Below are 13,197 nucleotides of genomic sequence, written 5' to 3'. Positions count from 1 at the left end.
GCATGTGTATGGCACTATTTGTAGGTACGCAATGATTTGTATCTGAAACAATCAACAGGAAGTGAAAGTGTTTCTAATCATCCATAACAACATGGCTTAGCTCCTCATAACCATCCTGCCAAGGCCTATATTAGCAGAACCAGTATTCTTTGGCATAAATTATATGTCTTAAATTACAATAGAAACATAGAAAATAGGTGCAGGAGTAGGCCATTCGGCCCTTCTAGCCTGCACCGCCATTCAATGAGTTCATGGCTGAACATTCAACTTCAGTACCCCATTCCTGCTTTCTCGCCATACCCCTTGATCCCCCTAGCAGTAAGGACCTCATCTAACTCCTTTTTGAATATATTTAGTGAATTGGCCTCAACAACTTTCTGTGGTAGAGAATTCCACAGGTTCACCACTCTCTGGGTGAAGAAGTTCCTCCGCATCTCGGTCCTAAATGGCTTACCCCTTATCCTTAGACTGTGACCCCTGGTTCTGGACTTCCCCAACATTGGAAACATTCTTCCTGCATCTAACCTGTCTAACCCCGTCAGAATTTTATATGTTTCTATGAGGTCCCCTCTCATTCTTCTGAACTCCAGTGAATACAAGCCCAGTTGATCCAGTCTTTCTTGATAGGTCAGTCCCGCCATCCCGGGAATCAGTCTGGTGAACCTTCGCTGCACTCCCTCAATAGCAAGAATGTCCTTCCTCAGGTTAGGAGACCAAAACTGTACACAATACTCCAGGTGTGGCCTCACCAATGCCCTGTACAACTGTAGCAACACCTCCCTGCCCCTGTACTCAAATCCCCTTGCTATGAAAGCCAACATGCCATTTGCTTTCTTAACCGCCTGCTGCACCTGCATGCCAACCTTCAATGACTGATGTACCATGACACCCAGGTCTCTTTGCACCTCCCCTTTTCCTAATCTGTCACCATTCAGATAATAGTCTGTCTCTCTGTTTTTACCACCAAAGTGGATAACCTCACATTTATCCACATTATACTTCATCTGCCATGCATTTGCCCACTCACCTAACCTATCCAAGTCGCTCTGCAGCCTCACAGCATCCTCCTCGCAGCTCACAGTGCCACCCAACTTAGTGTCATCCGCAAATTTGGAGATACTACATTTAATCCTCTCATCTAAATCATTAATGTACAGTGTAAACAGCTGGGGCCCCAGCACAGAACCTTGCGGTACCCCACTAGTCACTGCCTGCCATTCTGAAAAGTACCCATTTACTCCTACTCTTTGCTTCCTGTCTGACAACCAGTTCTCAATCCATGTCAGTACACTACCCCCAATCCCATGTGCTCTAACTTTGCACATCAATCTCTTGTGTGGGACCTTGTCGAACGCCTTCTGAAAGTCCAAATATACCACATCAACTGGTTCTCCCTTATCCACTCTACTGGAAACATCCTCAAAAAATTCCAGAAGATTTGTCAAGCATGATTTCCCTTTCACAAATCCATGCTGACTTGGACCTATCATGTCACCTCTTTCCAAATGCACTGCTATGACATCCTTAATAATTGATTCCATCATTTTACCCACTACCGATGTCAGGCTGACCGGTCTATAATTCCCTGTTTTCTCTCTCCCTCCTTTTTTAAAAAGTGGGGTTACATTGGCTACCCTCCACTCCATAGGAACTGATCCAGAGTCAATGGAATGTTGGAAAATGACTGTCAACGCATCCACTATTTCCAAGGCCACCTCCTTAAGTACTCTGGGATGCAGTCCATCAGGCCCTGGGGATTTATCGGCCTTCAATCCCATCAATTTCCCCAACACAATTTCCCGGCTAATAAGGATTTCCCTCAGTTCCTCCTCCTTACTAGACCCCCCGACCCCTTTTATAACCGGAAGGTTGTTCGTGTCCTCCTTCGTGAATACCGAACCAAAGTACTTGTTCAATTGGTCCGCCATTTCTTTGTTCCCCGTTATGACTTCCCCTGATTCTGACTGCAGGGGACCTACGTTTGTCTTTACTAACCTTTTTCTCTTTACATATCTATAGAAACTTTTGCAATCCGTCTTAATGTTCCCTGCAAGCTTCTTCTCATACTCCATTTTCCCTGCCCTAATCAAACCCTTTGTCCTCCTCTGCTGAGTTCTAAATTTCTCCCAGTCCCCAGGTTCGCTGCTATTTCTGGCCAATTTGTATGCCACTTCCTTGGCTTTAATACTATCCCTAATTTCCCTTGATAGCCACGGTTGAGCCACCTTCCCTTTTTTATTTCTATGCCAGACAGGAATGTACAATTGTTGTAGTTCATCCATGCGGTCTCTAAATGTCTGCCATTGCCCATCCACAGTCAACCCCTTAAGTATCATTCGCCAATCCATCTCAGCCAATTCACGCCTCATACCTTCAAAGTTAGCCTTCTTTAAGTTCTGGACCATGGTCTCTGAATTAACTGTTTCATTCTCCATCCTAATGCAGAATTCCACCATATTATGGTCACTCTTCCCCAAGGGGCCTCGCACAACGAGATTGCTAATTAATCCTTTCTCATTACATAACACCCAGTCTAAGATGGCCTCCCCCCTAGTTGGTTCCTCGACATATTGGTCTAAAAAAAAACATCCCTTATGCACTCCAGAAAATCCTCCTCCACCGTATTGCTTCCAGTTTGGTTAGCCCAATCTATGTGCATATTAAAGTCACCCATTATAACTGCTGCACCTTTATTGCACGCACCCCTAATTTCCTGTTTGATGCCCTCCCCAACATCACTACTACTGTTTGGAGGTCTGTACACAACTCCCACTAACGTTTTTTGCCCTTTGGTGTTCTGCAGCTCTACCCATATAGATTCCACATCATCCAAGCTAATGTCCTTCCTAACTATTGCCTTAATCTCCTCCTTAACCAGCAATGCCACCCCACCTCCTTTTCCTTTTATTCTATCCTTCCTGAATGTTGAATACCCCTGGATGTTGAGTTGGCAGCCCTGCTCATCCTGGAGCCACGTCTCCGTAATCCCAATCACATCATATTTGTTAACATCTATTTGCACAGTTAATTCATCCACCTTATTGCGGATACTCCTTGCATTAAGACACAAAGCCTTTAGGCTTGTTTTTTTAACACCCTCTGTCCTTTTAGAATTTTAGAATCATAAGCACGCTTTGAAATAATGATGTACCATTTAACAGTTTGAGTTAGTTCACCACAGGTTAATGTGACCCCAACAGCTCATTCTAATCCCCTCCCCCTCCACCACCACCAACCCCACAACCCATCCCCCACTCATTTTCAATGGCTGGCCGAGATTGGACAAATTGCAGTTGACTCTCTTCCCCCACCCCTCTCTACGTGTAAGACACCCCTGTCCGATGCACACCAGCCTGGAGAAACTTTCCATCAGTTTTAAGCAGCCAGTTGACAGTAGATTACCCCGGAGCAGAGTTCTGGCTGAAATCGTTTCAGATAGTTCTAGGAAGTGTCCGATAAGTTCACTGTTTCTTGGAAACTTTGCTTCAAAGTTAAGATGGGTTTGGGCTGAATAAGTAAGGAGAAACTATTTCTATTTGCAGGGGGGTGGGTAAGGACACAGACTTAAGGTAATTGGCAAAAGATCAAAAGGGGAGAGGAGGAGAAATTTCTTTAGTTACATAAGAACATAAGAAATAGGAGCAGGAGTTGGCCATTTGGCCCCTTGAGCCTGCTCCGCCATTCAATAAGATCATGGCTGATCTTCTATCCCAACTCCGCTTCCCTGCACTATCCCCATATCCCCATAACCCTTAATATCCAAAAAGTTGTTCTCATCTGGAATGCACTAGCGGATTTCACAGTAACTTACAAAATGAAATTGGTTATATACTTGAAAAGGAAAAATGTGCAGGGCTGTAGGGAAAGAGCGGGGTGAGTGGGACTATTTGTGTAGCTCGTTCAAAGAGCCGGCACAGGCACGGTGGGCTGAATGGCCTCCTGTGCTGTATGATTGTGTGAAGGTTTCCAAATGACAGCACATCAGAAGACTTTGAAATGACTGCTGTTTGTATCTGGAATGCCAGATAATGTTGGTCTTTCATCTCTGTCGTATGCACCGAGCTGGGACAAGCAAGTATTGCCCCCCAAAGGGCTCCCCCTGACAATTGCCCCCAAAGGCCCCCCTGACCATTGGCCTCAAAGGGCTCCCCCCGACCATTGCCCCCAAAGGCCCCCCCCAGGTATATGTTTGGACTGTGTGTAATTCCTGTTTCCAATTTTCAGATTGTGAAGCGACTTCCCAAAACTCGATCCGGGAAAATCATGAGGCGGGTGCTGAAGAAAATAGCGGCCGACGAAATGTCTAACCTGGGGGACCTCAGCACACTGGACGACCCTGGCGTCATCACAGAGATTATTGCGGCCTACCAACAATATAAAAAAGACTCTGCTTCCAGCCAATAAACAACATCGGGACTTCCTTAAATCCTGATGCTGGTCACAATTTGAGACACGCAGCACCAACTGTTGAAGCTCACTGTTCATTGTTGCACTTACAAATTAATAATGCTGACTCCAATCAATGGTATTTATCAGTTGTCCTAAATGCAGAATTTGCTCCTTCCCATCCCTAATTTCCCCCTTGCCCCTTCTCCAGGAGGCACAAGATTGCGATTGGTCTTGACGACCGCCCCTGTAGTGTTGAGACTGTGCAGCTGGGGCGGGTGATCAGCCTATTCCTCACTCTGAACTGAACGTCCCCATTGGCTCATTCCAGCAGGAGTCATTGACTGGATAACCATCGGGAAGCCTGGCTGAGTTTGTTTTGTTGTTGTTCTCACAACACAAGGTGTCGAGTGACAGACCTGCGCTGTCAACCCGCCAGAGACTGACTGACTGATAAAAGATCTTCCTCTTCTTGTCTACCTCCGTGCCACATAATGCATTAGCAACTAAGCTATTAAAAAGCACTTGAAATCTGTTTACTTCAAAGAAGCACTGAATACACGTTTAATGGCTTTTTTAAAAAAAACAACCCGTGCAAGGCTTTAGATATTTACAAGGAACATTGGCGGAGATTTTCTGCTCTCATTCTCCCAGGCCCAAAGTTTTCTGCTTATTCGGGGCTGGCAAGTGCAGAGGAGGATAATCCCAGCCAATGTTTGAAGGGGTGATCATATTTCAGAGGGTTTAGGGCTAAACAGGTGATCATACTGACTTGTTCTCTTTAAGGTTGTCTTCAACCTTGAGGTTGCCAACCATCCTGGATTTCCCTGGACTATCCTGGAATTAAAGATTCATCTCCCAGACACTCCTGTGAGCAACCCCAGAGATAAATCATTGGCCCCTTTCCTTCCCCCGCTTCTCTCTGGGCTCCCCAACACCAAGATCACAGCACACCCAGAATGGAGGCAGTACTGACGCTTGCGTGCTCTAACCGGGTAAAACCATGCAACGGATAGAGCAGTTTCTGGAGCACAGAGGATTGTCGGTATTACGTATGTAAACTTTACCAATGTGTAATACTTGCCACCAGGGGCTGCACCTGTGGGAGACCCAAGGGGTTCACCTGCACACCCCGGGCAAACAGGTATAAAAGGCAGTCCACCATACTGCTTCTGCACTCTGGAGTTACATTAAAGAGACCAAGGTCACAACAGTTTGAGCTTACAATATACAGTCTTCTGGAGTTATTCTGAACATAACTATTGACGACAAGTAACAGATCACAAACTTTTACGTGGTTATGGCTGCCATTGATATTCTTGAGAGATTTGTTGAGGGTGATAATTGGGAAGCCGTCGTTGAGCGTCTTGACCAGTACTTAGTGGCCAATAAGCTGGAAAAGGAAGAAACCGTGGTCAAGCGCAGGGCGATTCTCCTCACTGTTTGCGGGTCCACGATACATGACCTCATCAAAAATCTGCTCGCACCGACGAAACCAGTGGAGAAGACATATGAAAAGTTGTGCCTTCAGCAGGCAGAACTGTACATGGCAGGGCCTACGTGCCCACAGAGGCCAGACCTAGGATGACGTGGGGCATGAATGCGAATCCATTAACACCATGTTGGCACTGCGGGGGTAATCATCGAGCCCATCAATGTCGATTCAAACACTACATGTGCGAAGGCTGTGGAACAATGTGGCACCTCCAGCGACTGTGCAGACATGCTGCAACTCACCACGTGGCGAGACGGCAGAAGATGACTGATCCGGCGCGGATCACACTGAACGTGTAAGAGAGGCAACTCAACACGAGGTTGAAGAGGAAGTGTATCGGGTACACACCTTCACCACCAAAAGCCCTCCGATAATGTTAAAAGTCAAATTAAATGGCATTCCAGTTTCCATGGAATTGGACACGGGGGCGAGTTAGTCAATTATGAGCCAGAAGGCTTTTGAGAAACTGGGGCAACAAGGCACAAAGGCCAAAACTAAGCCCGATCCACACCAAGCTGCGCATTTACACCAAAGAGCTCATACCAGTCATTGGCAGTGCGGCAGTGAAGGTATGGTACGATGGAACTGTGTATGATTTACCACTATGGATTGTACCAGGCGATGGCCCAACGCTGTTCGGCAGAAGCTGGCTAGGAAAGATCTGATGGAACTGGGACGACATCAAAGCACTGTCTTCGGTGGATGACGCCTCGTGCGCCTAAGTGCTAAATACATTCCCGTCGTTATTCGAGCCAGGCATCGGCAACTTCACAAGCGCCAAAGTGCAGATCCATCTAGTCCCTGATGCACGACCCGTTCATCACAAGGGCCGAGCGGTTCCATATATGATGTGAGAGAAAGTCGAGATCGAGCTGGACAGACTTCAATGAGAGGGGATCATCTCGCCAGTCCAGTTCAACGAGTGGGCCAGTCCAATTGTTCCGTGTTGAAAAGCGATAGGACGGTCAGAATCTGCAGAGACTACAAGGTAACGATCAACCGAGTCTCGTTACAGGACCAGTACCCACTACCCAAAGCAGATGACCTGTTCGCAACACTAGCAGGGGGAAGTCGTTCACCAAGCTGGATCTAACCTGTTTACATGACACAGGAGCTGGCTGAACCTTCGAAAAAATTGACGTGCCTCAACACGCACAGAGGACTGTTCATATACCACAGATGCCCCTTTGGAATTCGCTCGGCTGCAGCCATCTTCCAGAGGAACATGGAGAGTCTGCTGAAATCGGTTCCGCGCACCATGGTGTTCCAAGACGACATCCTGATCACTGGCCGCAACACCACCGAACACTTGTCACCAGGGGGTGCACCTGTGGGAAACCCAAGGGTCACCTGCACACCCCGGCCAAGCAGGTATAAAAGGCAGTCTACCATGCTGCTTCCTCACTCTGGAGTTACAATAAAGTGACCAAGGTCACAACAGTTTGAGTTTAAGTTGTGGAGTTATTCTAAACGTACAGCTGCTATTATGGAACGATTGTCCCAAGGATTGACGTGTCATGGGGGAAGTCAATTAAAGGGGCATGGGGGGGGAGAGGCTGGGGTGAATTCCCATGGGGGATTCTTCAACTTGTCCTTCCACATCTGTAGCGTGTGAGAGCAATGGAAACCCCGGAAAGGTCTCATAAATGGTGATCCCCCCGCCCACCCCTTAACCAGGGTTTCAATGGCTCTCCCCCTCATAAAGTAACAGCGGCTGAGTGGGAGAAGCCCCGTGAAAATTGTACCCCCCCCCCTCCCCTCCATTGGTGCCATGAAAATCTGTTCTGGTTAATCAAACACTTATTCAGGAAAATACTGGTTAAATCTGCGCCTGTCCTTGCTACAGTTCTGTCTGGCTGCTGATCTCGTTGATCAATAAGACCGCCTACTTCCACCTCTGTAACATCGCCCGTCTATTCCAATGCTTTCCTGGCTGGCCTCCCACCCTGTGTAAACTTCAGCTCTTCCTGAACTCTGCTGGCCGTATCCTAACTCGCACCAAGTCCGGTTCACCCAACACCCCTGAGCTCGCTGACATGCAGTCGGTCCCCTCCAGCAACGCCTGAAATTTAAAATTCTCATCATTGCGTTCAAATCCCTTGATGGCCTCGTCCCTCCCCATCTCTATAAACCTCCTCCAGCCCTATAAAGCTCCGAGCACTCTGCACTCCTCCAATTATCGCCTCTTGTCCATCCTCGATTTCCTTGGTCCCGCCATTGGCAGCATTGTCTTCAGCTGTCCAAACCCTGAACCTCGGCACCTCTCTCTCCTCCATTAAGACCCTCTTTAAAACCTATCCCATTGGCCAAGCATTTGTTCACCTGTCCTAATGTCCCTTTCTTTGGCTTGGTGACAAATTGTGTTTGGTAATGACCCTGTGAAGCGCCTTGGGACAGTTTACGGCAATATATAAATGCAAGTTGTTACCTCAAAAGAATGTGGTACAATTGTATGTCTTGAAACTTGATTTTGGTTTCACTAAAAAAATGTTCCCAGGAGAACTTATATAAATCCTATTTACCAGCTTGACCCCTTGAAGTTGTTTATATTAGAATTCAAATTAAACCAGAGCAGAGTTGCATTGGCTGGACAACTCAGCGACTGGACCGGGAATCTCAGCTGGGTGCTGTGGGGAAGGAGTAACCAGAGTGACGGATGTCCTGCTTACCGCCAAGAGTCAGAGAGGAGACCTGGTTGAAGACCACCTCCTCAGTCACAATGGTGCGTTCTGCGGAGGGGGAGGGGCTGGGGTGAAGATTTCAGGATTTGATGCACTGCCACAAGAGAGTTCCGCTGTCTTGCACTGAGATAGGGGATGGGTGACCAACAGGAAGAGCAGTGGAAGGAAGGTAGTGCAGGGGTCCCCTGCGGTCATCCCCCTGCAAAACAGATACACCACTTTGGGTATTGTTGAGGGGAATGATTCATCAGGGGAGGGTAGCAGCAGCCAAGTCCATAGCAAGAGTGGGAGAGCTATAGTGATAGGATTCTATTGTAAGGGGAATAAATAGTTGCTGCGGCCGCAACCGAGACCCCAAGATGGTATGTTGCCTCCCTGGTGCAAGGGTCAAGGAGGTTTCAGAGCGGGTGCAGGACCTTTTGAAGGGGGAGGATAAACAGCCAGTTGTCGTGGTGCATATAGGTACCAACGATATAGGTAAAAAAACGGGATGAGGTCCTACAAGACGAATTTAGGGTGCCAGTAGCTAAATTAGAAAGTAGGACCTCAAAAGTAGTAATCTCAGGATTGCTACCAGTGCCACATGCTAGTCAGAGTAGGAATCGCAGGATAGCTCAGATGAATATGTGGCTTGAGGAGTGGTGCAGAAGGGAAGGATTCAAATTCCTGGGACATTGGAACCGGTTCTGGGGGAGGTGGGACCAGTACAAACTGGACGGTCTGCACCTGGGCAGGACTGGAACCAATGTCCTAGGAGGAGTATTTGCTAGTGCTGTTGGGGAGGAGTTAAACTAATATGGCAGGGGGATGGGAACCAATGCAGGGAGACAGAGAGAAGTAGAATGGGGGCAGAAGCTAAAGATAGAAGAAAAGTAAAAGTGGAGGGCAGAGATACCCAAGGCAAAAAGCAAAAAGGGCCACATTACAGCAAAATCCTAAAGGGGCAAAGGGTGTTAAAAAGACAAACCTGAAGGCTCTGTGCCTCAATGCGAGGAGTATTCGGAATAAGGTGTACAAATTATCTGCGCAGATAGCAGTTAACGGATATAATGTAATTGGCATCACGGAGACATGGCTCCAGGGTGACCTAGGCTGGGAACTCAACATCCAGGGGTATTCAACATTTAGGAAGGATAGACAGAAAGGGAAAGGAGGTGGGGTGGCATTGCTGGTTAAAGAGGAAATTAATGCAATAGTAAGGAAGGACATTAGCTTGGATGATGTGGAATCTGTATGGGTGGAGCTACGGAATACCAAAGGGAAGAAAACGCTAGTGGGAGTTGTGTCCAGACCATCAAATAGTAGTAATGAGGATGGGGACAGCATCAAACAAGAAATTAGGGATGCATGCAATAAAGGTACAGCAGTTATCATGAGCAACTTTAATCTACATATTGACTGGGCTAACCAAACTGGTAGCAATGCGGTGGAGGAGGATTTCCTGGAGTATATTAGGGATGGTTTTCGAGACCAATATGTTGAGGAACCAACTAGAGGGCTGGCCATCCTAGACTGGGTGATGTGTAATGAGAAAGGACTAATTAACAATCTTGTTGTGCGAGGCCCCTTGGGGAAGAGTGACCATAATATGGTAGAATTCTTTATTAAAATGGAGAGTGACACAGTTCATTCAGAGACTAGGATCCTGAACTTGGAGAAAAGTAGCTTCGATGGTATGAGACGTGAATTGGCTAGAATAGACTGGCGAGTGATGCTTAAAGGGTTGTCGGTGGATAGGCAATGGCAAACATTTAAAGATCACATGGATGAACTTCAACAATTGTACATCCCTGTCTGGAATAAAACTAAAACGGGGAAGGTGGCTCAACCGTGGCTAATAAGGGAAATTAAGGATAGTGTTAAATCCAAGGAAGACGCATATAAATTGTCCAGAAAAAGCAGCAAACCTGAGGACTGGGAGAGTTTTGTAATACAGCAGAAGGGGACAAAAGGTTTAATTAGGAGGGGGAAAATAGAGTATGAGAGGAAGCTTCCTGGGAACATAAAAACTGACTGCAAAAGCTTCTATAGATATGTGAAGAGAAAAAGATTAGTGAAAACAAACGTAGGTCCCTTGCAGTCAGATTCAGGTGAATTTATAATGGGGAACAAAGAAATGGTGGACCAGTTAAACAAATACTTTGGTTCTATTTTCACGAAGAAAGACACAAATAAACTTCCGGAAATACTAGGGGACCGAGGGTCTAGTGAGAAGGAGGTACTGAAGGATATCCTTACAAAGTGGGAAATTGTGTTAGGGAAATTAATGGGATTGAAGGCCGATAAATCTCCGGGGCCTGATAGTCTGCATCCCAGAGTACTTAAGGAAGTGTCCATAGAAATAGTGGATGCATTGGTGATCATTTTCCAACAGTCTATTGACTCTGGATCAGTTCCTATGGACTGGAGGGTAGTTAATGTAACACCACTATTTAAAAAAGGAGGGAGAGAGAAAACAGGTAATTATAGACCGGTTAGCCTGACATCAGTAGTGGGGAAAATGTTGGAATCAATTATTAAAGATGAAATAGCAGCGCATTTGGAAAGCAGTGACAGGATCGGTCCAAGTCAGCATGGATTTATGAAAGGGAAATCATGCTTGATAAATCTTCTGGAATTTTTTAAGGATGTATCTTGTAGAGTGGACAAGGGAGAACCAGTGGATGTGGTCTATTTGGACTTTCAAAAGGCTTTTGACAAGGTCCCGCACAAGAGATTGGTGTGCAAAATCAAAGCACATGGTATTGGAGGTAATGTACTGATGTGGATAGAGAACTGGTTGGCAGTCAGGAAGCAGAGAGTCGGGATAAATGGGTCCTTTTCAGAATGGCAGGCAGTGACTAGTGGAGTGCCGCAGGGCTCAGTGCTGGGACCCCAGCTCTTTACAATATACATTAACGATTTGGATGAAGGAATTGAATGTAATATCTCCAAGTTTGCAGATGACACTAGGCTGGGTGGTGAAGTGAGCTGTGAGGAGGATGCTAAGAGGCTGCAGGGTGACTTGGACAGATTAGGTGAGTGGGCAAATACATGGCAGATGCAATGTATGTGGATAAATGTGAGATTATCCACTTTGGGAGCAAAAACATGAAGGCAGAATATTATCTGAATGGCGGCAGATTAGGAAAGGTGAGGTGCAACGAGACCTGGGTGTTATGGCACATCAGTCATTGAAAGTGGGCATGCAGGTACAGCAGGCGGTGAAAAAGGAAAATGGTATGTTGGCCTTCATAGCTAGGGGATTTGAGCATAGGAGCAGGGAGGTCTTACTGCAGTTGTACAGGGCTTAGTGAGGCCTCACCTGGAATATTGTGTTCAGTTTTGGTCTCCTAATCTGAGGAAGGACATTCTTGCTATTGAGGGAGTGCAGCGAAGGTTCACCAGACTGATTCCCGGGATGGTGGGACTGACATATGAGGAGAGACTGGATCAACTGGGCCTTTTTACACTAGAGTTTAGAAGGATCAGCGGAGATCTCATAGAAACGTATAAGACTCTGAAGGGACTGGATAGGTTAGATGCGGGAAGAATGTTTCCAATGATGGGGAAGTCCAGAACCAGGGGACACAGTCTTAGGATAAGGGGTAGGCCATTTAGGACTGAGATGAGGAGAAACTTCTTCTCTCAGAGAGTTGTTAACCTGTGGAATTCCCTGCCACAGAGAGTTGTTGGCGCCAGTTCATTGGATATATTCAAGAGGGAGTTAGATGTGGCCCTTACAGCTAAAGGGATCAAGGGGTATGGAGAGAAAGCAGGAAAGGGGTACTGAGGGAATGATCAGCCATGATCTTATTGAATGGTGGTGCAGGCTCGAAGAGCCGAATGGCCTACCCCTGCACCTATTTTCTATGTTTCTCTGTTTCTATGAGACTTCAGGGAGGGCTATTCAACATGCGGCACAGGTCGGGTACAGGTTCACAACTCATTAGAAGTAGCAGTGCAGGTTAACAAAGTCAATAACAGTGCAAACAAACCAGTGGGGTTCATTTCTAGGGCAATAGTATTCAAAAGCAGAAAAGTTGTGTCCAACTTATATGGAACCTTGGTTAGACCACACTTGGAGTACTGTGTACAGTTCTGGTCTCCATGTTACAAAGAGGAGATAGAGGCACTGGAGAAAGTGCAAACAGATTTACAAGGATGATACCAGAATTGAGAGGGTACAATTATTAGGAAAGGATGAACAGACTGGGGCAATTTTCGCTGGAAAAGTAAAGGTTGAGAGGTGAGCATGTAAAGGTTTTTCAAATTATGAAGAGGTTTGACAGGATAGACATAGTGAAGATATTTCCACTTGTGATTGGGACCAAAAGTCGGAGCCATAAATGTAAGATAGTCACAAATAAAGCCAATAAAGAATTTAGGAAAAACCTCTTTAGTCAGAGAGTGATGAGAATGTGGAACTCGCTGCCACAGGGAATGGTTGAGGTAAATAGTATCGATACGTTGAGAGGATTACATTTCCAACCGCTGCCTTCGTTTGTACATTTTATTTTTTTAAACCCCCTTCTCCGTTTTATTTAGCACCGTTTTCGTAAACACTATTTTATCTCTTGAAACGTGCAATTTGAAGCTTGGATTTCCCAGGCGAGGAATCACAGACTTGCCATGGTTGGTTAAAACGCTGGTCAG

The 13,197-nt window shown here is 46.3% G+C and overlaps 1 protein-coding gene across 2 annotated transcripts in view; it reads left to right on the top strand.

Moving 5' to 3' along the window:
- The window catches only part of LOC139273301 (acetyl-coenzyme A synthetase 2-like, mitochondrial), a 90,912-nt gene extending 83,591 nt beyond the window's left edge, over positions 1 to 7,321 (top strand). For both annotated transcript variants that reach the window (XM_070890039.1, XM_070890038.1), the window contains one exon: positions 4,225 to 7,321. In XM_070890039.1, coding sequence (XP_070746140.1) covers positions 4,225 to 4,404 — 180 coding nt within the window. In that variant the 3' untranslated portion in view covers positions 4,405 to 7,321. The remainder of the gene's footprint in view (positions 1 to 4,224) is intronic.
- Positions 7,322 to 13,197: the final 5,876 nt, after the last annotated feature.

The sequence above is a fragment of the Pristiophorus japonicus genome, chromosome 9 (assembly GCF_044704955.1).
Source record: "Pristiophorus japonicus isolate sPriJap1 chromosome 9, sPriJap1.hap1, whole genome shotgun sequence".
In the NCBI taxonomy this organism is placed as follows: Eukaryota; Metazoa; Chordata; class Chondrichthyes; family Pristiophoridae; genus Pristiophorus; species Pristiophorus japonicus.
Note: the sequence above shows the minus strand (reverse complement) of the source record. Positions and strands in the feature narration are given on the sequence as shown.